At 42.6% G+C, this 26602-nt stretch overlaps 1 protein-coding gene across 2 annotated transcripts in view; it reads right to left on the bottom strand.

Annotated features, from left to right (window-relative positions):
• Positions 1 to 26602, bottom strand: part of RNLS (renalase, FAD dependent amine oxidase) — a 245092-nt gene that overhangs the window by 27205 nt on the left and 191285 nt on the right. For both annotated transcript variants that reach the window (XM_082721045.1, XM_082721044.1), the window contains exon 5: positions 26298 to 26471. In XM_082721045.1, coding sequence (XP_082577171.1) covers positions 26298 to 26471 — 174 coding nt within the window. The remainder of the gene's footprint in view (positions 1 to 26297; positions 26472 to 26602) is intronic.

Raw genomic sequence — 26602 nt, 5'->3', positions numbered from 1 at the left:
CTTTTTTTTTTTTTTTTTTTTTAGTGCTTCATTTTTTCCACTGCTCTCTGCCCAGAGAATCCTGGATTGTGAATTTTACAGAACGCAGGGGAAGGGGGAGTCCCAAAATCCTGTGAGCATTTTAAAGTCAAGTGAGGGCTTCCAAATATTTTTATATGCACGAGGTGGGAGAGCTGACTTTGGAATCCGTGCGGTAAATACGGTGTAAGGAGCCTGTCCCCACAGGGGCTGGAACAACGTGGAGGAGGACACGGAGGGACCACCTCTGAACATTCCGTGTTAAACCCGCCAGGCTAGATGTTAGTGGTACCTCGCACAGGGGAGGACCCAGGAGTTCAAGCCCTTCAACCTTGTCACCCATGGGGCACAGGACAGGCTCAGTCCACACAGCGTACAACTCTTGGCCTAGGGGCCTTGAATTCAAGCCCCATGTTAGGTGTAGTAATTACTTCAAAATAAAATCTTTAAAAAAAAAATCTGGTCACCCATCTCTCCCCAGGGAGTGTTATTTTGGTTCCCAAGTAATAGATTCAGGGAGGCTTCCTCCCAGCAAGGGGGTGTCAGCCCCATCCCCCTTCTATTAGGGACCAAATCTTCCCAAAGACAGAGAAAGCTACTGGGTCAACCTTCGGAAGCACGAGAGTCGGGGTTCAGAGCTGGCTTATGGATGGCAGGCTTCCAAGGAAAGTGAATGCTAGCCGCGTGCTGGGAATCTGAAGGTTGCACTGACCCAGCCATTTTGATGGGGGCTGGGGGGAGGGTTGGGAGTGGGAGAGACTTGTAAAATGACTGAGGGCCGTGATGGTGTCTTGCCAGGTTTCTCCCATTTACATCAGCCATCCACTCTAAGAAAAACAGTAAAAAAGGAAATTTAAGACCCAAAATGAAACTGTTCTTGCATGACAATGAGAGAAAACCTGGCTCTTGTTTTTATTGGAATCAGACGAAAATTTTCCAGAATTTAGATTAAAAATTGAATCGATGCAACCTGAAACAATGAGTTTGAAGGGAACGCTCCCTCTGCCCCCTCTCTCCACGCCCTCCCCAAATGAAAGGGCATCTTTAGAAGCTAGAGCCCCAAAATACAAACAGCCAACCGGAGTTTAAACGTGTCTCGGGTTTGGAAAGAGAGCACGGGGAAGAGCCACGAATAAGTGAGTAGGGTTCAGAGCATCGAGTCATTATAGTCCGCATTCTTGGGTCACTGGGAAGGTGGTAATAATGTTACCTTTTCTCTCCTTCTCTCTATTCAGTTTAATAAGCACAGCACTTCACTTTGGCATACGAAATGTTAAGTTCACGTTAAGGGGACAACTGTTTCTGTCCACTGGGAGATCAGGGGCTTTAGTGGGAAGGTAAGTACTTGAACCTGAGCACCCCAACGGCCCAGTGGTCCCGGACAACTTAATCTCTCGGGCCTCACCTTCGCACATCAATTGAAAGGGAACATTACTACGTACCTTATAAGGCTGTCACAAGGTTTAAATGGATGAGAACACATAAAACCTTTCTTCAGACAAGAAGTGCTACCCAAATGCAACAGACCCCCAGATCATACTCTTGTTTCGGCTCTATGCCATAGCAGGAGTCGCTTCAGAAGGGGAAACCATGTTGGCTTCTCTCAAAGCTTGAAGACTGATGATCGTATCAACACCCCAGGAACCGTGGCAGACTATTCCTGGATATAGACACAGCTGTTTTTATATATTTGTTTATTGTGGTAAAATAGACATAATCTAAAATTCACCACTTTAACCTGTTTTAAGTATGCAGTAGTCTCGCATTAGGTACACTTAACCCACATCGCCCAACAACCATCATGGATGTGGGTACCCAGAGCTTTTTAATCTCTCGGCGTCAAGTCTACACCCAGGAAACACGGAGCCCCTCCATCCCCGTTCCCCCAGCCCCTGTCAACCACCATTCTGTTCCTCTCTCGGATTCCCACTACTTGACGTGCCTCATAGACACGGAATAATATGACATCCTTTCAGGATGGGTTTATTTCATCTAGCATGATGTCTGTAAGGCTCACCTGTGTTGCAGCAGGTGTCTGAACCCCCTTCCTCTTTAAGACCAAATAATATTCCAGGGTACGGATGGACCACGTTTTGCGTACTCAGTCATCTGTCCATCCATTTATGCGTTCTTCCGCCTTCTGGCTATTTTGAATGAGGCTGATACGAACATGGGGCACCCATATGTATTTGAGGCCCTGCTTTCCCTTCTTTTGGGTGTGTGCCCAGGTGTGGGATGGCTGGACCATATGGTAATGCTATGTTTAAATGTCTGAGGAACCACCGTATCGATTTCCCACAGCAGCGGCCCCATTTCCTCATTCCCACCAGCAAGGTACAAAGCGACCAATTTCTCTGCATCCTCGTCAACACCTGTTATTTTGTTTTATTTGTTATGATAGCAATTAGTCTACAGTTTTGAATGGGGTCAAAGAGCTAAGAGTTGATAACAACAGCATGAGCCCCAGGGTTAGCAGTGGGGCAGAATTTCTGTCTACAGCTGACGGAACACCAAGCTCAAGAAGGCCCTCCAGGGAGATATTTGCAAAGCTGTCCCCTGTCCCCCAAACAAAAACTGAAATTTATCTTAAAATAAGGACATTAGTGCCTCAGAGCCACGGTCAGATCAATCATAAAAAGAACCACTAATAGGTTAAACACACTGAAAGACCCAATGCTCCTTACAACAAAATACATTTGTTTAAAGACTTTATCTCTTTAGAGAGCAAAAGCGTGAGGGACGGAGAGGGGCAGGAGCAGAGGGAGAGAGCGCCTCAACCAGGCTCCACACACAGCGCAGAGCCTGACGCTCGACCCCATGACCCTGAGACCGTGACCTGAGCTGAAATCAAGAGTCGGACGCTTAACCGACTGAGCCACCCAGATGCCCCAATAAAACCATTTTTAAAACAAATCCTGACTCAATTGTGTTGAGTCAAAGAATGTGATCTGGATGATACTTTAAGATCTCTGGAATGGCTTCAAACATCGTCAGTTTTCCTAAGTGTTGCCTGTGTGCTTGAGTGCTTTTTAGTCATTGGATTAAATTTTAGTTAAGTCCGCTGGGACCATCTTATCAACTGTGTGGTTCTAATCAACTAAGTTCTTATGAATTGTCTGCCTAATCAATTACTGAAAGAGATATATTAAACATCTGTCCTGAATATGGTAAAATTCCCAGTTTCTCCTTTTAATCCTGACAATGTTTGGTTCATACTGAAGCTGTTACCAGTTTCCGGCTATTTCCTGATGCCTTTGAACAATACACTGTGAACATCTTTACATTTAGAAATGCCTTGAAGTTTATTTTCTATTTTTTATTTGTTCCACTCTTCCAACATTTGTTTCTTTTTAAAATTTTTTTTAAAAATTGCCTTCTTTTTGTTTAAACCACTTTTACCCCTTATTTCATTTTTACTCTTTTCTAGTTTGGACATTATATACTTGGTTTCTGTTTTTAGGGATTACCCTCAGACTTCAGCATCCAAATTAAAGTCAAAAGTTAATATGTTTATCCTTCTCCAGATTCATATAAGAACTTTTGACTACTTAAATTCTGATTTTATGTTTTATCAAGTTTTTTGTCTGTTTGTTTGTTTTTGTCCAGGATTCACGAATTCAGCTTTTTTAAAAATAAATTCAGTGTTTGTATTTATCTCTCCACAGCTTCCTTCATGGATCTCACAGCGTGTCTCTAGGGTTATTTTCCTTCTCCCAAAGTATCTCATGTTGAAATTCCTTAATGAGATTCTGTTGAAGGCTTTTGATTTTCTAAAAATGTCTTTATTTCACTGACATTTGCGAAAGATAGTTTTCCTTGGCATGTAATATAATACATTGAAAATATTTGCTCTCAGCACTTTAAAGATACTGTTCATATAGGTTAGCTTGTACTGATGCTGTTAAGAAGTCAACTCCATTGGACAGCAGATCCTCTGAAGGTAATTTTCCTTTTATATCTGGATGTTTCTATTGTTTTCTCTTTGCCTTTGGGGTTCTGCAGTTTGACTTGGCTATCTTGAGATGTTTCTTTTTGCTTCCGTTCTTTGACTTCCTTGAGTTTTCTCAATCTGGAGACTCAGTTTTGTCATGAATTTTGGAAACAATTCTCCCTGTTCTTTCTATTCTATCTTCGTGGGACTTGGATTAGAAATAGAGCAGACGCTCTGACTCTGTCTTCATGTGTCTTGGGTTTCTTTTTAATATTTTCCATTTCTAACTCTCCATGCTAGATTCTCTGTGATTTCCTCTGATTTACCTCTCGGTTTACTCTTCTCCCTTCATCTATGTTTTTTATGATATTCCCTTGAATTTCAAATTTAAATATTAAATTATTTAAATAATTAAATATTAAATAGTAACTATTTAACTTAAAGGTTAAATGATTCTTCATCTGTAAAAGTTGTGTTTTTCAGATCTACATGATCCATCTGGATTGTTTCTTTCTCTTTTATTTCTCTCAACGGGGTCAATGTGTTATACTGTGTGTTTGGTTATTCCCCAATCTGTGGTCTTTATGAGTCTGAGTCCCCTTTCCGTTGTGAGGGGTGGCTTTCACTGCATGCTCATGATGGTGTCTTCCTTGTGCATTTTGTGATTTCTTTTTTTTTTTTCCTACTGTGAGCCTAAAGTTCCTAGCAACTGCATCTGAGAAATTCTCTGAGGCCTCAGCTTAAAGAGTGTTCCTTTGGAGATTTACTTTAGCTTCTGACAGATGCCTTGGGGGCAATACTGCCCCTGACTGCTTTAACTAGATTTTTGGAATATACTGACAGAATGAATTCTTGCATCAAATCTGCCTGACGGTGGTTATGTGGTCTGGCATCTCAGGGGAGACATTTCATTTCTTTTCTTGTTTTTTCCACCCCCCCTCAAGGACAGGCAAGCATCTCCATTGCCTTCTTCTGCCAGATAGGATATATCAGATACAGAGAAGTTGTTTATTTTTATTTTTAGAGAAATAGGGAGCGACAGGGAGCACCAGCAGGGGGAGGGGCAGAGAAACAGAGAGAAAGAACATCTCAAGCAGGTGCAGAGCCTGACCCGGGCTCTATCTCATGGACCTGAGGTCATGACCTGGGCTAAAATCAAGAATCAGATGTTTAGGGGCACCTGGGTGGCTCAGACGGTTGAGCATCTGCCTTTGGCTCAGGTCCTGATCTCAGCCAATCTGGTCCTGAGATCAAGCCCCACATTGGGCTCCCTGCTCAGCGGGGAGCCTGCTTCTCCCTCTCCCTCAGCCTGTTGCTCCCGCTGCTTGTGCTCTCTCTCTCTATCAAGTAAATAAATAAAATCTTTAAAAAAAATACCCTGAGGTTTATTTTAAAAAAGAAGAAGAAGAAGAAGAAGAAGAAGAGTTGGACACATAACCCACTAAACCACTCAGGTGTCCCCAGTGCTGAGAAACTTTTAAATTTTGAAGAAACAGAGTGATTTTTCTTGGAAGACAGAAGTTATCAAAGTTATCTCAACATAAAGAAAATCAGTATAAACCAGAATATATAAAAGAAATTGAAAACACAGTCAATACATTAATTTTTTAAAAATGGTTCCAAGATCTGGTTGCTTTACTTGTGGTTTGTTTGAAATTGTCAAGCTAGCATAATGTTTATTATAGACATACACATCATATTTATACATATAAATATATACACAATACTGCAAGTTATTTCTCTGTTAATATTAACAGGCACATTTTTTCCTATTAGGAGGCATAATTAAGAAAAACATGATAATCTCAATATGTATATATAAGTCATTCACTAACATTTAATATCAATTTATTGGAAAAATACATGAGAAAAGTTACTTTCTCAAAACCTGATAGAATATCTTTCTTAAGCTGATGATTTATATCATACTTTACAATGAAATGATACAGATATTTATCAGAGTTAAATCAGCATAAACCAAGGATGCTTAGAAAGACTGGTGGTAAATAACACTGCTCTGGTCAGTGCATTAAGATAAAAAATAGAAATAAAATTTGTAATACTAGAAAGAAAGAAAATTCATATAATTGAAAACAACAGTGACCCAACATGAAAGCCTTCAAATAAATTTAAAGATTTTTTTAAAAGATTTATTTATTTATTTGACAAACAGAAATCACAAGTAAGCAGAGAGGCAAGCAGAGAGAGAGGAGGAAGCAGGCTCTCCACTGAGCGGAGAGCCCTATGTGGGGCTCGATCCAAGGACCCTGGGACCGTGACCTGAGCCGAAGGCAGAGGCTTTAACCCATTGAGCCACCCAGGTGCCCAAATTTAAAGATTTTGATGTTAAATTGATTTCCCTATATATACACAAGAATTAGTAAGAAAAAAATATTAATTAATTACACAAGAGTTTTTTGGAATTTGAATAAAAATGACCCTAAAGGGAAAAATAAAGCAATGAAAATATTTCCTTTTTTTTTTTTTTGAGAAATCAATGAGTCAAGACTTGTTTTGCCATATATTTAAATATGCTCTAAAGCCACAGCAATTAAAAATGTCCAATACTGATGGGTAAGGATAGTCAGTGAATCAAAATAGATATCTCTGGAAACATATTCTAAAATAGATTTAGGATATCCAAAATAGTGGATAACAAACTTAAAACAATGGAGAAAGACGCATTTTCTATATCGTGCTAAAAAATCAGATATGCAGAAAAAATAACTTAGAATATTCCTCTATCACTTCTGATCCAAATTTGGGACAGTTTCTGCTTTCTTACCTATGTAACCACAGGAAGAATGGACATTCTTCCGTTAGGTGGCAAGCTGAAGCTCCCCGGGACACCTTTATTCACATGCAAGATCTTAGAGACCTCTTCTACCTGACAAACTTCCCTTTTGGGCAGGATCGATCAAGGGAGAGAGGTGGGATCATGATGGACAGAAGGGTCAGGTCAGTCCTAGGTCCCACCTCCCTCAGGGAAGGAAGGAGTGGCACATACCGTAGCTGCCGGCCAAGGGCAGTGAGGCAACCGTGAAAACCTGTCTTTAGTTCCTGATGCAAAGAGCGCGCGAGTGGGCGTCTAGTGTGGTGTTCAGTGCTGTGGGAAGGACGTGCATGGGGGGCTTCCAGGATTGACCCACCGTCTGACCCGCTGGTGAACCTGCTAACAGGTGTGGCCTGGTGGTGAAATTCAGCAGAAGGATGGATGAACATGATGGACAGCGGACTAGACAAGGCACGCAGGTGGCCGTGTGCGGCTCTCTTCCCTGCACCCTCCTGGCAGTAGAAACTGGTGGCAAGTGTCCTTCTCCCCGCTCCAAGCGGCAGTGGCTCGACAACCCTTGCCCCGGAGCCATAAACGCTCTGATTACAAGTTAGCCTTTTCCTACAGCGCCAAGCCCAGCAGCAAATGTCATGGACAGTAAAACGAGCACATCCCCAAGTCCAACAAATCAATCCAGCCCCAGCTCACCCTGAGGAGGAAAGATCAGCAGGGAAAAGGAAGGATGCTGAGGGGCGGGGAGGGGAAGGGGGCTGAGATGGGAAGATGTGCCCTTCTGAGGTCTTCTCCCCTTCTCCACCTTCCCAGCAAAGCCAACCCAAACAGGAACAGAGCACTCAGCTGCCAGAATTCCAGCTCTTTGAGGTCCCCAGAGGCCTCACTATCCCAAGGGGCCACCTGCAGGTTTCATTTGCTCTTTAATAAGCCCGGTCTGTTTCTTATGGGCAGACGACAGAGACCCAGATTCTTCTGAGCACCTACCCGTGTCACAGGCCATTTCATCACCTCTACCTAGGAGCCCGGCTCGTGGGCACCTTCATTACCTCCAACTGTAACCACAGCTGTGAATGTGTAGGGAGTATTTCTATTCATCTGACATGGTTTTCTGGTTTTAACTGAAGAGGAAGGTTCTGGAATTAGAGATGGCTGAAATGACAATGGGCCAGGCAAGGGGGAAAAACGGGTTTACTCACAGTTCTACCTCTACTTATTTCATTTTTATGCTATCACCTTTGAAGAAAGAGAGTTGTTTTATTTTCTTCCTTCCTCTTTCCCTGGAAGGGGGGACCGGAATAATGGGTAATAGCGATTGCTTTAAATACCCAAGGAAAAGCACTGAAGAGGTCTGAATGAACAGCTTTATCTGGAATACATAAATGGCAGGAAATGTAATTCAAGTATAATTGTGGATTTTTTCCCCTCATTCCTACTGAAGGTAGTTACCTCACTCTTCCTAGGAAACTATCATCTATCATCTAAGATTTACAGAAAATTCTGGTGCTATGTCCCCACCTAAGGAACCAGTTCAGTTTTATTTAGTATAGATGAATCAGATCACCTGCTCCATCCTGACAACACACTGTTTCTGAAGGACATCAATTGAACTTTGGATCTTGACTCAGAAATTTGTCTCTCACCACCCAGCTATGTGACTGAAGGCCGGTCATACTGTCCCTGTGATTCCTCAGGTCAGTGTTGCCACGGGATGACTCATGTGACATATTCATAGTTATTAGGAAAAGCAAAAACAATGAAATTCTTTGGTCAAATATTTTTGAAGTGCCAGTTTTAAATAAAATTAAATAAGACTTCTTAGAGTCCCTAATAGGGTTACTCCCAATCTGATCCTTTAAAGGAAAAATAGCAGGAAATTCTTTTTGGTGGTTTAAAACTTTTATTTAAATTCAGAAAACATAAAAAACAAAAAGGTTACTCAAACATGGTGAAAGGGTATAAAGAGAAAAATAAGTAAATGTATTGCTTCTAACTTAGCCCTGGCAGTCTCACTCCCCAAGGTAATGGCTGTCAACAGTTTCCCATGTATCCTTCCAGAATTTTCTACACATGAGACTGCATATCTACTTCTCCTCTTCAAAATGGAAATGCGTTCTTACTATGCCTATGGTTCTTTTTTTTTTTTTTTAATTTTTTATTTTTTACAAACATATATTTTTATCCCCAGGGGTACAGGTCTGTGAATCACCACTATGGTTCTTGAACTTGCTTTTATTCATTTGACCTATCTGTATGGCTTTTTACCAGTTCATGGGGGTCTGCTTAATTTAATAGTATGGAATTACCCCGGTTTGTTACCGGTCATCCTCAGCTGGATATTCCTTTTCCTTTTTTCCAGTTTCTGTGACAAGCAATGAAAGGCCCTAATGAGCACATTTATTCATGTACCTTTGGTGCACTTACGTGAGACCATCTCTAGGATAAACTGCTAGAAATAGGACTGCTGAGTCAAAGAGTAAGCACATTTGAAATTATTTCAGATACAGCCAAAGCGTCCTCCAAAAGGGACACTCTCCCCAGTAGCATCAGAGAGGTCTCGCGTCTCCATACTCTTACCAACACCAAGTCAGTTGTGCTAATCGGCCAGGGTGCAATGTATCTGGCTTACCGTTAGTGAATTACACGTGAATGTGGCATTTTTGCATATAAACCCAATTTGTATATTCTTTTCCACTGACGTGCCTTTGTCTTGCCCTTCTGGTAAACGCGGTGCCAAGCTCAGGGTCCCTGCACAGATGAAGACCCTGTCAAATGGTGAATTCAGAAGCTGGTGTGCAGGAAACGCGCCTCGTGGTTCATTTGGAAAACCCACCCGTGGAGGCCGACTCGCTCCATCTCTGAGGGCTCGGGCTCCTGAATTTCCTCGGAGCCGTGGCTCGTGCCTCCCACCTCGCTGACGGGAAGCCTCAATCTCAGAGAACGATGCATCATGGGAGGAATCAGAGTATTAACGGGACTGTATTTAATTGTTTATTTCCTAGCTTGTCTTCCCTCTGGACTGAGAGCTACTTGAACTTACGGACCCTCCCTTGGGATCGGGCTCAGGGTGGGCAATCCACATTTGTTGGACTACCTGAATGATCAGATGGTTGGAGGAACAGTTACGTTGTCTGTCCGTCCGCACCCAGGAGGCATGGAGCGGGCAAACAGGATGGGGTCAGCTCTCTGAGACAAAACGACAGCGTATTTGCCGTGAGTGTCTTTTGCAGCATATGTATGTATGGAGGCATGCATTTGCCTTTATTTAAATAAAGGGCAGAAGGGAAATGTTAAAAACCAACACATATGTATGTTTGTAATCCTTGTTAGCCTAGGCTACATATGTTTGGATGTCTTCTGTTTAGCAAGATACACAGACATCCTCTAAACAATCCCATATAAGAGGACCATACTGATAGGCGTTTAGTTAAGTATAAACAAGTGTGTAAAACCCCACACGATGAAATGAACATAAAATGAGAATTTCCCTCAAGTTCATACTTCCAATTTTAGAAGATGTTTCCCCAGAGCTCCAGTATAAGGAAATGTATACAAATTCAGGAAATAACCTCCCAGTAAACAATGGAAAATTGTTCACAGAAGAGTGTGTTCTGCCTTCTCCAGCTGGCTGAGAAAGTAAATGACAACATTCGCCGGTAATCCAAGCTGCTTGAAAAATAAACAATACATTGCCTATATAGTCCACCATATTCCACCATACCCTGCTGGAAGCAAGATGTAGTCGGGGGTGGGAACAGGGGCTGGGCTGGACCACTAAGTATTAAGGAGGCATCCCCAAGTCCTGAGAGAGGAGAGGAGATGGGAGAACACAAGTTTGAGGCAAATCTTCAAAGTCAACAAGGCTTTCTAGGAGATAAGGCCGTCAGTGGAAAGAGCTGACTTACACAGGAGTGGAGGAGGGCCCCAGAGGCTGGGTGTGGAGGAATAACATGTTTGGGGTTATAATCTCATCTGTAGGAAATGAATTTGAAAAGCCAGTTATTTTCAATATGACAGAAAGTATAGGTTGGGGAAGAATATACAAAAGAAGGGCCTCGTTTCCAGGTATGGCTGAATCTCGGTATGCGGAAGGGTGGGTGGTGGAACCAAAGAAGTCTCCGTGGGGAGCTGTCATTAGGATCTCCAGGACAGAGATGCTTTTATCCAAAAAGGGAGATTTAGAGACAAAGGAAGTTCAGGGTGAAGTCGTGATTCTACTTAGAGCTTAGAGCTGTAGCTTCCTCATCCATAAAGTGGGGGGAAGTGTTTACCTCATAGAGTCGTCGTAAAGATGAGATGTGATAAAGCCTGGAAAGCACTTAGCGCAGCTTAATAAAGATTATGGGGATGGAGTCTTCAAAGGTCGAACAAACATCATTCTGGTTCTCATTTTATTTCTTTGTCCTTTTCAAACTCCTGACCCAGTTGTTCTAAATTCAGGCTATAGAAAACTCCTCTTTGCATTTTTTTTTTTAAATAGAAATGAATTGTGATGGGGGAAAAGTGTATGTTCTTCTTTGTAATTTAAGACCTAATCAGCACATACCCAAGCTGCTGTGTGTGCATGCGCTCACACAGCAAGAGGGACAGGGGAGACCCATGGTATCCTCAAACCTGATACACGTTGTGTACATCGGAACTCAAAACTCATACATATTTCTGCCTCAGGAGGGTCTGAGGTAATGTTTCCCCTACTCCTCCTTCTCAGGACTTGGGACTTTGACTTTCCCAATCACAGTTACTATGGAATTGGAAATTCTGATGATCTTTAAAATAATTCTGACCCTTTCAGAGGAAGCAATTTCTTAAAGCTTCCCAGTGTGGCAAACCAAGGAGGCAAGACTTCCAGATTCCACGGCAGAAACAGATCCTTGCAGGTCCACAGAATCCCTGTTACAGGGTCCTCGGGAGGTTCTGTATGAGGGAAGTTTGCCACTTGGCCGACGACCCCTGTTTGAGTCCGGCGCTCGCCATCCTTCCTCACATGGCTGCGTTTATTTCCGTGTTGGAAAAGCAGATCTGGTTTTGAGCCGGAGACCGGTCTCTCCAGAGGCGTTCCTTCAGGCAAGCTATGGAAATAAGGAGGCTAAACCTCAGGAGGCTGATTTTAAATTACAGAATTGTTTCTGCCTTCTTTGAGGGAGCACATATGTTTAGTATTGTCCCTTTAAAACAAGGTACATTTTTATATTCCTGTCAGTGTCACTCAAGGATGGCCAAATACCCAACTAGGATTACTGGTCAGATGAGACCACGTGTCATAGAGCCACGGATAGTTCAGCTCCACCAACATTACGTAGACTTCAAAATACATAGCCTCCAAAATTTTGCAAAACTAAAACAAGGGGAAAAGAGAATATCAGATTAAAAACACTGTTGAAATTTTACTTTCAAGGAATTCTAACTTATTATCATGTCAGGATACATTTTAATGGGGCGCATGGGTTTCTCAGTACGTTTAGCATCTGACCTTGGCTCAGGTCATGATCTCAGGGTCCTGGGATCGAGCCCCGGTCGAGCTCTGTGCTCAGTGGGGAGTCTGCTTGAGGATTCTGTCTCTCTGCCTCTGCCCCTCCCTACCGCTACTCACACACACTCTCTCTCTCTCTCTCAAATAAATAAATAAACCTCTAAAAATATATATATTAAAAAGAAATACGCCAAAGAATTACTTTAAAATGACCCAAACTTATAAAGTATATAGAAAAGTCATGATCATAACACGAAATTATTACAAAATGAGCATTTTCCTCTACTAACCATTAAAAGTCTTTGTAGAAAAGTGTCTGGGGGAGACAGGTGAGTAAGACACTAATAATTACCACCAAAATGAGATCTTATCATAAACTAGGTAAATTAACATGTACAAAAAGCTTTTTTAAGTCAGTAAGATACATCATTGGTAATATGCCGGTGAAATGTGTCACATCCAGTGCACGGCTGTGAAAAGCCACGGGCCTCCTTCCACTTCCTTCTGTCCTCCACACTGACCGTGGGGGCTCATGCTCCAGACAGCAGAACTACAAGATGAAGGAGAGCTGCCTGAACTGCATGTGTAAGCTACAATGTGTCAAACACACTGCCTCTGTAGCTTTAAGATCTGGAGACACGCCTGTTAATTACCCCAACTCCCACCTATTGCCTATTTTGAGTGCGGAACTTTTAAAATAAAATACCTTGGAAATGAACGGATTTAAAGCATCTCATACTTCAGATTTTTGTCTTTTGAACCCAGATTTTTGTCTTTTGCTGTTTTTCATGTTTTGATTAGATCTCATTAATTCATTCTTAATGTACCAAACCTTTAATTGAGAAGTGGCGCTGTGTTAAGCAGCGTGCCAGGTGCCGGAGATACAAAGATGAGCAAAGCAAATCCAGTCTTTGCATTCACAGACCTCCCAACTTGAAGGAAAAACAGACTTTAAACCAATGCAATGTACAGTGACTGACAATTAAAATACAGGGAGCTATAAAAAGGCAATTGGAAAACCGAATGAAATGTAGGAGTGACATTTACACATTTACATGCACAGAGAGAACAGAGTGCACAATGGTCTGGAGTGGAAATTAGCAAGTGCTGGGTCAGGGGTTGGCCAGCTACGGTCCTTGGGCCGGTCACTTGTGTTGGTAAATAAAGTTTTATTGGAACATAGCTGTGTCCAATCCTTTTTATAACATCTGTAGCTTTCACTACACTAGCAGAGCTGAGTAGCTGTAGCAGAGACTGTATAGTTCACAAATTCCAAACTAGTCACTCTTTGGCCTTGACAGAAAAAGTCTGTGACCCCTGTCCTAAATCACTCAGGACCTTGCAGGTCATGATAAGGATTTGAGATTGAATCCTGTGTGCACAGGGAAAGCAGCAGAGGGCTCTGACTTGGAAAGGGAGTGTTGTGAACAGACGTATGTTTTAAGAGGACCGTGCTGGCTCTGTGAAGAATGAACTAGAAAGGGGCAACACAGAGAGACCAGTTATAAAATAAGCTGGTGTCTTGGCTGTGACGGCGATGATGAGAATGGAGTTCGATGTCTGTTTTGGAAGCAAGATCAGTAGGATTTGGTCATAGATCAGATACCGGGGTAGAGAAGCCAAAGAAACCAAGGACGATTCCTGATTTTTGACTGAGGAGCTAGGAGAAGGGTGGCTCTGTTTTCTGAAACACAGAGGATTTGAGAAGGGACAAGTTCTGAATTTTGAAGGCAGGCAATCAAGAGCCAGTGTTGCACATATTAAGTTTGATTATAACATATATAGCTTTTTTTTTTTTTTAAGGGAGTAATGCTAGGCTAACAAGCATATTCTGAATTCTATTTCCTGTCTAGGGCTGGAATAATCTTTCCTCTATGTTCCTTGTATTAATTCTGTAAAAAAAAAAAAAATGCCATAAATTCCATAGATTCTGCCCATTTCAAGAAAGGAGCCGTGTTTAGTGGGACAGCATTCATTTCAGGATCTGCTTGGAAGGAGCTTTTTCTTTGGCTGAGACCTCCCAAATTAAAACAAACAAACAAACAAACAAACAAAAACTATCTATTTATCCTGAGATCTGCAGCCTGTTGCAGCTTTTATGGGCATGGCCAAAAGGAAGCACAGAAGGATTTCGATAGTCCATTAATTGGGCCTATGCAGGTCCCTAGATCAGGGGATTTGTCCTAACCATCCCTCGGATGTCCAGGCCCTCGCTGGAGTTCTTCTGCAGTCTGAAAGCCCCATTTTCCTCTAATGACAACCCCTGCCCCCCGCCGCACCCGCCCAAGGCCACTACTCACCAGCAATGAGCAGCTCTCCCCTGCCACGCATTGTTATTTCAGCCTACTCATCCTCGTGCCCTCTGTGGAATTTGGTGTGTGAAGTGGCATCATGATTGGACCCTTTTCCCAAATTGGGCAAGGTTTCCCCCCAACCAGCAGACTGGTCTGCCTCTAAGAATATCACTTCATCACATAGCTGGGAAGCCGGGGTCAGCTTCAGATTTCCAACTTGTTCAAAAGGATTCCACGAGTAGATGCAATAGATCTCTGGGCCCCAGGATTTGACCTAAAGCTTTGCTCGGGTTCATCTGGTGCATTAAAGGGAAGTTTCAGTCCTGACATTATGGAATGTTGCATTTGAATAACCAACGTTAATCGGATGGGGAAGATTTTATTTATGATTGTGTCAGAATATTTCTGGCCCTTTCCACAGAGGAAATTTATTGGTTTACTGTGGACACTCTTATCTCCTTTACTAATAAGACCAGTGGAATTATTCTTTCTGTTATATTTTGACAAAAAAGAGAGAGAGAGAGAGAGAGATCAAATCTAGGGTTTGGAAAAAGTTCTTATATCAAAGGGACTATAATCTTTATGATATTGTTAGCTCCTCTTGAGAAGCCATTGTTATGAATACAGACAGTGGAAAAGGAAACAGACTTTTTATTTTTGATAAAAAAAAGTGAATTAGGTTCAGTTGAGCTCAAGGTTCTAAAATGCCCTTCCCATCCCTATTAAATAATGTAAGGATATATAACATCACCAACAAAGATTTCACCAGGCATACGTATAATAGAAATCTATTTCAGTGAGGAAAACTGTATTTTAAATTCAAGGATGCTTCATTCTTACAAACATGAATTTGGAATATTTTATACTGAAGAATTCCCTTAGTCCCATAGATCGGTTATAAATATTAATGGAATTTCAAAATATTCTTTTCAGATCCCAATGTTTAATATTCATTCATATTAGGCAGGGAATTCAATGACCTGTCCTGTACACGGATTCTTCTCGTTATCTAAATGAGCACATATATGAAGTCTGTAGGGGCAATGGTCATTAAAACTGGCAGGGCCCACATATGGTCTTTAGAGGGCATATCAAAGCCTTCTCTGCACACTCAATAGCAAGAAAGTCACTAGTAATAAACCAAAGGGCTTTTTAGGCAAAATTGACTGAATCACGTCACATCTGAGCACCATGATGGATTGGTGCTTCTGGACAGAGTTAAAAATGCTAACTGATATAAAGCATTTATTAAACACAATGCGGCGATTTCCTGGGGTAGGACCCTGCAGTCTGACTCGAAAACCCGCTCTTATGTTCTTCTTAGCCCTTTGATCTGCCGACAGCTAACTTCGGTGTCTTACCCTTCTAGGATATGCTAGAGTGCAAATATTTTTTGTGAATAATTTGTATGCAAAAAATCATTTGAGAGTCCATAAAAAGATGGAAGAGTGCTTCTGACTTAATGTTCTCCCAGCCTAACACCTTCTTCAGGTAAAGAGAGATTGTTTACCGGCCCTAATGACGTGCGTTATTATTTTTAACGAAAGAAAATATAACTTCATTAAACTTGTACTGTTGGCCATTTCCGTCTCATCTCTTTCTCAGAATCAAAGAAGTTTATGTAATGGATAGACCAATAGACCGTAAAATCATTTAGCTGTGACAGCAACTGTAAAAATAGCATTTACTGCTCTACTTTGTGCCAGGCTTGGTACTAGGATTTTCAGACATACCATTGCACTCAGCCCCGGAAACACTCCTGGGAGGCATTATTAACCTTATACCTATGGTGCAGTTAAGCAAAACTCAGATTACGAAACTTGCTCATGGTCAGAGCTCTAAGGTTGAATCACATGGAAAGGCTGCGATTCTACCATTTTTAATCCACAAAGATTAAAGCCACACAAATGACTCAAACTAACCACAAGTGTTGACTTATAATTCGGAGCTAGGTCTCCGTGAATGCAAAGACTACTGCATCACGCTGGCTGGTACCGGTTGTTTTTGACCAACCGTGAGAATAAAAGCCAAGTCATGAATTATACAATAAAGAATTCATCACTCCCCGAGCTTGGGTTCATACAAACTCATCATTTATGGCGAGGTTCCGATGCAAGACAGCATTTCACTGAATGCCATCAGGATACAAAACAGAGACATAATTGCTAAACTGTGGCAGGGAAATGACACATTTGCAGAAGCTTATGGCATATTTTCTTAGTTCAATATTTCAGCTGGAGCCCAGTTGTTCTCCATCCGAGTATGAAAAAGAAGTATCTTTCACAAAGAGAACAGTGGGATCCTTTGAAGCGTAACCTTGGAAATCAAGGTCTGTGTCACAGGGCATCATTCAAAACAGATGTACATTCTCTAGAGACCATGGTAAATCTGTTGCTGAAAATGCTTGTAGCTCTCTGGGGAGAGGGCTCCACGTCTTACCGGCAATCCCTCTGATACAGTCCAGTCACCTAGTCCTAGTGTTTGAGGCGTGGTCCAGAGAGCCTCCCAAGGAGGCTTCAGATCATTCTGATTGCCAAGAACTCATATGTGTTTTTCAAAGGCTTCCAGATTCAGAAATTACAAAGCTAGCTCATTCATTTCACATGATCCAAAGGGCAGTGCTAACAGATCCCTAGATGGTCTTAGGGGGTCAACTATCGGCTGACTAGCTATTACTTTCCCTTGCCTGCTAAGAGGGTGACCAGGGATGAGGGCTTAATTCTCAGTGTCAGTGAAACATTAGCTCTCAGGACCAGGAAAAGGCATCTCAGAGCTACACTGAGGATGACAGGCTCAGCAAGTTACCAAGCTCCAGGTCCACGCTCCCACTACGCCACGATGTTAGTGTCTATGTCTTATTTTCAGTCTGGATTCAGACAGGAGGGACTGGCTGATGAACAGCGTGCATGACGGATCGTGGCCTATACCCTGCTACGGCGGAGAAGCTCTAATTCTGGAGAAAGCACACAGGTTCTGCAAACAGGGCATAACAATTCTTCAGCCCCCAAGGCGTTTAGATTGACCTTGGGTGGAATTCTTGACAGGCAGGAAAATGGTGAAATCTCTTCTGAGGGATCTCTAGGCAAAGGCAAGGTCCCACATCTCTGGGTGGATGACATCACAGGCCCAGATAAAAATGGGCCAGAATTAAGACCTGTCGAGCGCTCTCCCAGCTCAGCGTCTACACGGCCTCCCAGGACCCGAGGCTCACGAGCTGTCGGAGTGCCCCATGGCTTTCCAAGACTATTCTCAACTTGCAGAGGTTCTGAGATGCCTCCAGGGTGATGCAAACCATGCACTGGTTTGGGAAGCAGAGCAGAGTATATCATCCCGAGCCTCGGCTTCCAATGCACGGTGTTGACAGCCTCATTTCAGACCATAGTAAGGATTAACCTCAGGATCCTTCAAAACAGTTCAGTCTCACAGAGACAGCCTTTTACCAATTCCCCTTCCCCTCGGCGGGCTGACCTGGTCACAGGTATAACAAAAGCAGCAAGTTGGACTTGGCTTTGTTCGAAGTCCAGAGGATGAGAAATTCTGTCTTGATTCCAAATACGGTTCTCGATGCAAAATGTGGGCTTGCCACCCTCCAAGGGCTGGCTCGGAAACTAACCTGAAGAAATCTCACAGTTCCTATCTAATTTCAAGCTAAAATTTCAAGCTTTTTCCCCAAAGCGCCTGGACTATGTTGACTTTACTCAACAACAAGTCCCCAATAAAAAGCCAGCATGGATTTTAAGCCGTTGCTCAATTCAGAGCTGTGTTGGGTTGTAGGGAGCTGTGGGAGCTGTCACAGAGTAAATCATCCAGCAAAGACGTTACAAATCCACGCCGTGATCCCTCAGGTCAAGCCAGAGGATTTCCATCATCCAGCTGGCTTTTTCCTCTTCCCCTTCTCTGCTCCTCGCCCTCCCCGTTGTCTCAGGACATCTGAAATTTTCTCCTCAATTAGGCAAAGCAATTTAGCCCTCCCTGTTTCCACTCCCAATTGGCATCTCCTCTCTTTTGGGTGCTCAGCAGACAAAAGAACCATCCCTTAAAAGGAGTGGAATCACAAATAGCCAAAATTAGGTGTCATTACATTTAATATAGCAGTTTTTCCATCAGACAATAGCTACCCACCTAGTTCCATGACCTTTGTTAGCAGAGAGGACAGAAAGACCATGGCAAGTCCCGCCTGCGCGCCTCTGCAGATCTTTCCCCCTCTGCTGTACACTGGCCTTCTTCCTCACCTCCTTACGCAGCCAATGCAGGGCTCTCCTCTGCTTTTCTTTTTGAAACCCGCAGTAGTGATGGCAGCCTCTGTTAGTTTCTCAGTTGCTTCCGTCTACGACGTGTCAATTTCAGATCCGTACACCATGGCAGGATTCTTATTCCTGCCTCCCACCCCATAAATCGTGGGTAAAACCACATTCAGTCACCATCACATCTGGTTCTTGTGTTTGAGACCCCATCTTGCCCAACGTGAGGGTCTTTGGTGAGTCTCCGCGAGACAGCCACAACTTTAGGCCAACAGCCCAGGTGAAAAGGCAGAGGGCAAGGCAGGCAGACCATGGAAGTAGAAGGTTGAAAAAAAAAAAGGGGGACTGAGGATAGTCGATGTTTGAGACTCACTTCTTAGTGTGGCTGCTCCGTAAATTTATGATTTGTCATTGTTTGCAGTTACGGAAATGCCAGGAAGCTATGGGCTCCAGACTTTCTTTACCCTTCTGCTCACTGGCTCCTGGACATTTCATGACTTACTTGTATGGAACCTTTTAGCAGTTCCAGGAGAAAGTTAAATAATAGGCTGGGCTAAAGTTTCTGATTTATTCATGGATTTAAACGTTGGATGGCTCCCACCTCTCCTTTCTTCCCCTAAAGAAAGAAGAGTATGGCTTCACGTTGACCAAAGGTCTTAAGTGTTCTTGTAGAAGCTTATGATGTTGTCACAAGGTAACACGACTCTCTGATTACAGATGGGAGTTAATGGTCTCTGTCTTGCGTCCATCCATTTAAACTTAGGAAGACTCTTCTTGACTCCAAGTCACCAGTCCCAACAGAGTCTCTGTCTCTCCTTCCTCATTAGAGCGGACCACGGACCTTCACTTTGGGAGGGTGGGGACTAAGAGCCCCTAGCCCTTAGCACAGTGCCTGGCACACAGAGGCAGTCAATACACATTTATAAGTAATTGCTCAAGAAATTGGGAATGGAAACATACAAATCAAATATGTGTGAGTTCAGTATTCTGCAAGAAACGTCCATAAAATATTTTTCCCAGTAATACTCTCCACAGGATATTTTTTAAAGTTTGCTTTTGATGTTCTATATTTTGCTGCTTTTCCAGTTTCCCTCCATCTCTGGCATTGATTTTCCTATGAGTTAATTTGCTTGGCAAGTGGGAGGGCACGTGCTAAGTTGGATGTAAATCGTTCCCCTTGAGGAGAGCTTGATAGGGAAACCAGAGGCTGAAAGGGATCTGCTGTTTGTTTTTACTTTGTGTGTGCAAGTGTTCTCCTTACAAGATGGGTTCGGTAATTTCACTCTCTGAAGAAAATCCTTTTTGTTTTGAGAATTGGCAAATATTATGTGATGAGATCAGTGTCTTTTATGATTTTTCCCTATTGATTTAAGTAACAACAAAAGACATTTAGTTTTATGTGTATGTGTATACACACGTAGAAGCACACATGTAGTTTTTCTTTTTTTTTCTTTTTTTAATTTTATTTATTGGGGTGCCTGGGTGGCTCAGTAGGTTAAGCCTCTGCCTTCGGCCTGGGTCATGATCTCAGTGTTCTGGGATTGAGCCCCACATTGGGCTCTCTGCTTGGCAGGGAGATAAAATAAAATAAAATCTTTAAGATTTTATTTTTTTATTTGACAGAGAGAGAGATCACAAGTAAGCAGAGAGGCAGGCAGAAAGAGAGGGGGAAACAGGCTCCCCGCCGACCAGAGAGCCCAATGCAGGGCTTGATCCCAGGACCCCGAGATCATGACCTGGGCGGAAGGCAGAGGTTTAACCCATTGTGCCACCCAAGTGCCCCACGTGTAGTTTTTCCTTCCTGGGGGATCACCCTAAGATTTTGATACGATGATCATGTGACATTCTGTGGCATCACCGTAATAATGAGGTGGATATTTGTAATTAGTATTGGCGGTTAAGTAAATCGTCTTAACAGGTTGACCTGGACAGCAGTGGCTCCCTAATTGAGTCACAAATGACTACGTCTGTTGTACAACAGACAGCATAGCACGCATCTTGTAACTGGTTATTTCTGGTTATTTTAAGACAATGATTGCTATTTTACCTGCAAGCCCTGCTTCTGGAATTGGCATTTTGAAACAAAAGCCTGAACAGAAAACCCAACCATTTTTGAGGATTTCAGCCCTTTTCCCCCTTTCCTTACCAACCCCCACCCCCACTACAGTCCCCTTTCCTTCTTCTCCCCCTTCTTTTTTTATTCTACTTATGAAGTACTACCTCTGTTGGGGGGCCTGGGTGGCTCATTTGGGTGAGCGACTGACTCTTAATTTTGGCTCTGGTCATGATCTCGTGACTCATGAGATCAAGTCCCGGGTCAGGCTCCTCGATGAGTGGGGGAGTCCACCTGAAGGTTCTCTTTCTCCCTCTCCCTCTCCCCCCTACGCTGGCATGCACACTCTCTCTTTCAAATAAATAAATAAATAAATATATTTTTTAAAAGTGCTACCTTTCTTGATTACATTTTTTGCAAGTTTAAGAGCAAATAATTCCACACTTATTTGCATCCTCAAGCAAACCACTTCATGGCGTCAACTGCATGGCTCTCTGCTTAACTGGAAGGATCACGACTCCCTTAAGCCAACCCAAGATGACTGGATTCGAGATTCCAGGCTCATCCGAATTATTTACAGGACTTCATAGCATGCTCCTGGTTTTTTGTTTTGTTTTGTTTTTGTTTTTGTTTTACAAAGAATTGATGGAACAAACAGCTCTGTGAAGAACATTTCTGCATCTCTTGTAAAACAGCTGTTGGAGACAACACACGTTATACTCGTGTCGGTACTCGAGGGTCCCTAAACATATAGTCTTGGCAGGTGTACATTCCATGTGATGAAGAAGTTTTCTTCCTGTATTTGTTTCCTTTGGGGATGAACTGAACTGATTGCTTTGATGAGTTATTGAAAGCCATGTAATCATAGTCCTTGGCCATCCACATTTCTAGAATTGCGGATTGTGTTAATCTCCTTGGGTTGCTGTCTATTGGCTATTTGACTCTCATTAACACTCCTCCACATGGTGATCATGGAAGGAGGCTAAAACTGTGACCAACCATTTTCAGGGTAACAGATATCTTACTTATTAAGGCCACAGATCCTCCTATCTGCACTGGTATCAGAGGGCTGCTTCGCCAAAGGGAGGCCTTCTTATCTATGCCCTTTGCTTTGGAAAATATAATATCCACGTGCAAGAGTGGTAGTCTTAGTCATAATAACAGGGGCCAGAGATACTGTCTTATAACTTGCTAAGTGCTGTATGGAGCTCTTTCCATGTTCAAGCCATTTCATCCCCAAATCTTTGGGGTTGGTATTGTTTTCCTCATCATATTGACCAGAAAACAGATAGTTTAAGTACCTTGCCCAAAATCACACAGCTATTAAATGATAGAACTGAGTTGAATCTAAGAAGTTACTCTTGGCCAGGCTAATTCCAAATATAAGATCTTAAGAGGGCCCTCTGAGATCGTTTTGGGAAATATGAAATAATATCTATCTATCATCTATCTATCTATCTATCTCTCCCCTTGGTTCCTGGCACAGAACTCTTAAAATCTTTGTAATTTCCCAAGTGATAAGAGCACTTAAAATGTCTTTTATTCTAATCTTTGCTCTTTGATCCTAGTTCCTAACACAGAGCTCTTAAATCCCTTGGAATTTCTTGTGGGACAGCAGGATGATTTGTTCTAATGAGGCAACACTTGGGGGTTCCAGGCTGGCTTCAAACTTCTTCCATTTCTAAAAAAAAATCAGTATTTTTCTATCGATGGCTTCCCGACCAGGCTTCGACTCCTCTTCCCTGGCCTGCAATTCCCTTCCAGGTCTGAGGCACACACGGTGATACCACATCAGGGTCAAGGGGGCATAATTTCTGTCAGATATTAGTAAGTATGGTGCTCAGATAAAATACCCCTGGTCAAATACCTTTGGAAAATTCTAGATTAAATGAAATGAGAAGGTGGCTTTTTTTTTTTTTTTAATAGAAATGTCTTTTAATAGGTCAATTATGACTGGAAACTCTTTAAATTCTAGGTAAAGCTGGGAGCATTTTGCAAACTGATGTGAAGACAGAACCCCTTCTCAAAGAGCTTATCAAGGAACTGGTGTTCCATTGAGCACTTTCTGGGAAACACAAACCAAAGGACAGTGGTTCCTGCCCCTCACTATTGGTACCTGAACCCGGGCCTAACATGTCTTGGAATTTAGCCTTTCTGCCTAAGGAGACCTGGCTTCTGTCTGTGGCTTTCTGTGTGTACTGCCTATCCCTGACATCTGACAAATGACTACTCCTTGACCTTTGTCCTGTCTGGGCCACAAATCCTTCATCCTCTGGCTCTTTTCAAGACCTAACAACAGACCTTGTTTTGTGGACTCAACCCTGCCACTTTTTATCTTGTTGCCGCCTTACCTCCACAGCACAAAGATTCTCCCAGTCATTAGGGGAGCACGTATGCGTACAGTGTTCTTTCTAGATTTGATCGCACGCTCCAGTTCTTTCTAGATTCGATTGCAGGGTGGGTGCGGGGTAGTGTTAGTAACATAAAGACACAACTCTTACTGGTCTATCTAAATATAGCGCCAATAAAACACAGCAGAGTTATGCTATGTGGACATTTATATCGTGTCAAGTCCGCTAGACACTCTTAGCACCCTGGCCCCAGATAGGGAGGAAAAAAAAAAAAAAACTAATTGAAAGGCAAGGCAGTTAGATTTTATGTTAGGGGATGCCATTACTGGAGGCCTCCCACAATTTAAAACTCGCATAATCCAAGATTAATTTTCCATAAAACTGGCGAAGAAAGGCAGACATTTCTTGGCCGTCTGAAGAGGCCCGGCTGGAGCGAAAGCGTGGTTTCCAATCCCCGCAGCCTTCCCGCTGAAGCAGGAAGAGGTCTAAAGAGGTCTAAAGACCTCTGTGGTTGTTAATACCAAAAAAAAAATGTTATTTCTCTTATTTCAGATGCTGCCCATCATGGGAGGATTTATGAATATGCTCGTGTGTACTCTCTGAAATCTGCACAGCTCTTTAACACACCGTGACCGGGGTGTACTCAGGGGGCATCACTCACCGTCCCCCTCCATCCGCATGGCGATTTAATCTGTTAGGACATAGGACTGCTCTTGCTTTCCATGCGCCTCTCACGGTAGAAATTATCAGTCTGTCCTACAAATGGAAGCCAACTATTTCATCTGGCCTCACCCAAAGGAACCGGAATCTATGGGATGTTGGAACCATGGCTAGCCTGAATTTAGTGAAAGGTATTTTACTCTCCAAAATGTCACCTAGATTTAGGGGATTTTCAAAGATAACTTTGAATCTACACTTCTTTATGTGTCTAACTTCTCTTTATGTGTGGATGTTAGAACTTTACCTCCCGTCCACCACATGACGTTACTTGAAAATGATGGGCTCTATGTACCACCAACCTAGCATCTGCTACACCCTTCTCTCCTCCACACAAAACCCTACTTTATTTAGGTATCTACCCCTCACATGACCTAAGGAAGATGATCCTAACAGCAGTTCCAGGAATGAATCTTGATCCGTCTGGTTCATCGCGGCAGTCCCAGCCCCTCCGGCCAGTGAATGATGATGGGTTTCAGACTGGTCAGGTAACCTAATTCTGACCTATGACATACAAGGTAAAGTCAGTGGAGAGGGCTTGCGAAAGAATTCCTTGATTCTTAGAAAGAGACAGAAACAGAATGGTCCCTCTTCTCCCTGAGCACGTTGGTGGGTTTGGACGCGATTCCAACAGTTAGTGCATCTTGCCATCAACCCTCTGAGGAAGAGTGAAGAGAGCAGAGAAGGAGAATTCTAGATCCTTGAAGCTATGGCTCAGGTCTTGAACCGATCCTTCCTGCTGTCTCCTGTCCGACGTCTTCCTCTTAGATCACGTTTCGGTAAGCTTGGACTGGCATAACAGAATGCCATAGACCGCATGGTTTCAACAATAGAAATGTATCTCTCTTCCCTCCAAGAGTCTGGGAAATTCAAGATGAAGGTGCCCGGCAGTTGGGTTTCTGGTAAAGCCTCCCTTCCTGGTTGCACAGAGCCTGCTCTCCCCCACCTTCTCACCGTGCTCATACCACCTACCCTTGGTATGTGCGCAAGGAGACAGAACTCTCATCCTCATTCTGTAAGGCTGCCAATCACCCCGGATCAGGATCCCACCCTTATGACCTCATTTAACCTTCATTACATCCTCAAAGCCCTATTTCCCAAATGTAATCCCACTGGAGATGAGGGCTTCAACACATGAATTTTGGAGGGATACAGTTCAGTCCATAGTACATAATGTAACAAATGACCTCATGTTGTCTAAACGAGTTTAAATTGGTTTTTGTTGCGTATTACTGAATACTCCCTAACAAATATTTCATATCTTACGAAGCCGTACACGAAGGATAATGTCGAATTCATGACCTATAACACGAGCAGGTCAAGGGCTATTTTTTTTCTCAGAACAAAGCGGTTTTAGAGTTTAAAATGGTTAATCCGTTGCTGTTACAGGACATTTCGTGAACTGCTGATTGTACATATATGTGAGATCATGTTAACATAAACAGTCTAGCCCTGGGGGAGTTTTAAGTTATAAAAGAAATATTTTTCTAAGATCATGTGCTCTGATACAAAAACCATACCCCAAGCCGGTTCTATCACTCTAAAGTTCTGGCAGGCCAGGAGACGTTAGTTGGTGATTTTATCAAGCAAGACTTCTAACTAACGGCTCGGTGAAACCATCACTGCACCGTATAACACAACAACGAATTGAAATGACGAGCCCCTGCAAGGAAGTCATTGTTTCCAATCATCACGGCGTATTCTTGAAAAGGCAGTTATCTTAGGGCTCGCTCTCATCCTGTGAAGGAGGAGACACTTTCTCCTTTATTCCTGAGATGAGCGTTATGTTTATTTTTGCAATTTGAATCTAATTTTAATAATGACCTTCAGCTAGAAGGGCGAAGTGTAGATTTTAGCCCATTCTAGGGAAGAGTTTATGAAACGTTTTAGCTGTTATTTTCATCCTATTGTACACACAGTAATTTTATGCAGTCTTCCGGAGGAAAATTAAATAAATAACATTATAGTGAAGTGAAGGATTTTCATAACATAGTAAAATTCACTTTTTATTTCTAGCCTGGGAAGTGGAAAGAGCAGCACTTAGCAAATTAAAAACAAAACAAAACAAAAACAAAAACAAGGCCAAACAAACAGAAAACAAACTCCACCAAGCCACAAAGGAGGAGAGATACTTCTGCATATAGATGGACCCACATTAAAGCAACAGAAGTAGGGCCACTTTAAAATCTTAAAACTTCTGACACTATGTTCACGGACTCGGTAATACAAACCATGTGGTGAATGATTTTTCTGAAAAACTTTGCTGGTTTCACTGTGTATTTTATTATTGGCCAAATGTGACATTAAATTTTATCCCCTGTGGCTTGGAGTTAAATGCTTGCTCTGTTCAGAATGGCAACACTCAATTAAACAGCATTTTTCATGATCTACACCCACCATTGTTACTGTATTTAAGGGAAATAATGGGGGTACTGACCTATATTGCGTTTCTTATTATCAATGGAGATGAAGCGTATGCAAGGATTACTGGTGATGTACTGCCCAGCCCAAGGGACATCAATCTTCGTGCCAGCTTCATAAAAGAGGCCCAGAGCGTAGCGAGAGGAGTAGCTCACAGACTCCAGTTGCCGCCTTTGGCATTCACTAATTACTGTGGAAGAAACAGTACAGGGCATTAAACTTGAAAATATCATCTTTCCTTTGAGTGCATCGAATATAAAAGTTCTCTAAACCAGTTCCAACAGGGCCCCTTAACTCTGTCTCACTCGCGATGGGTTTTTA

Source organism: Mustela nivalis, assembly GCF_964662115.1.
Source record: "Mustela nivalis genome assembly, chromosome: 2".
Classification (NCBI taxonomy): Eukaryota; Metazoa; Chordata; class Mammalia; order Carnivora; family Mustelidae; genus Mustela; species Mustela nivalis.
Note: the sequence above shows the minus strand (reverse complement) of the source record. Positions and strands in the feature narration are given on the sequence as shown.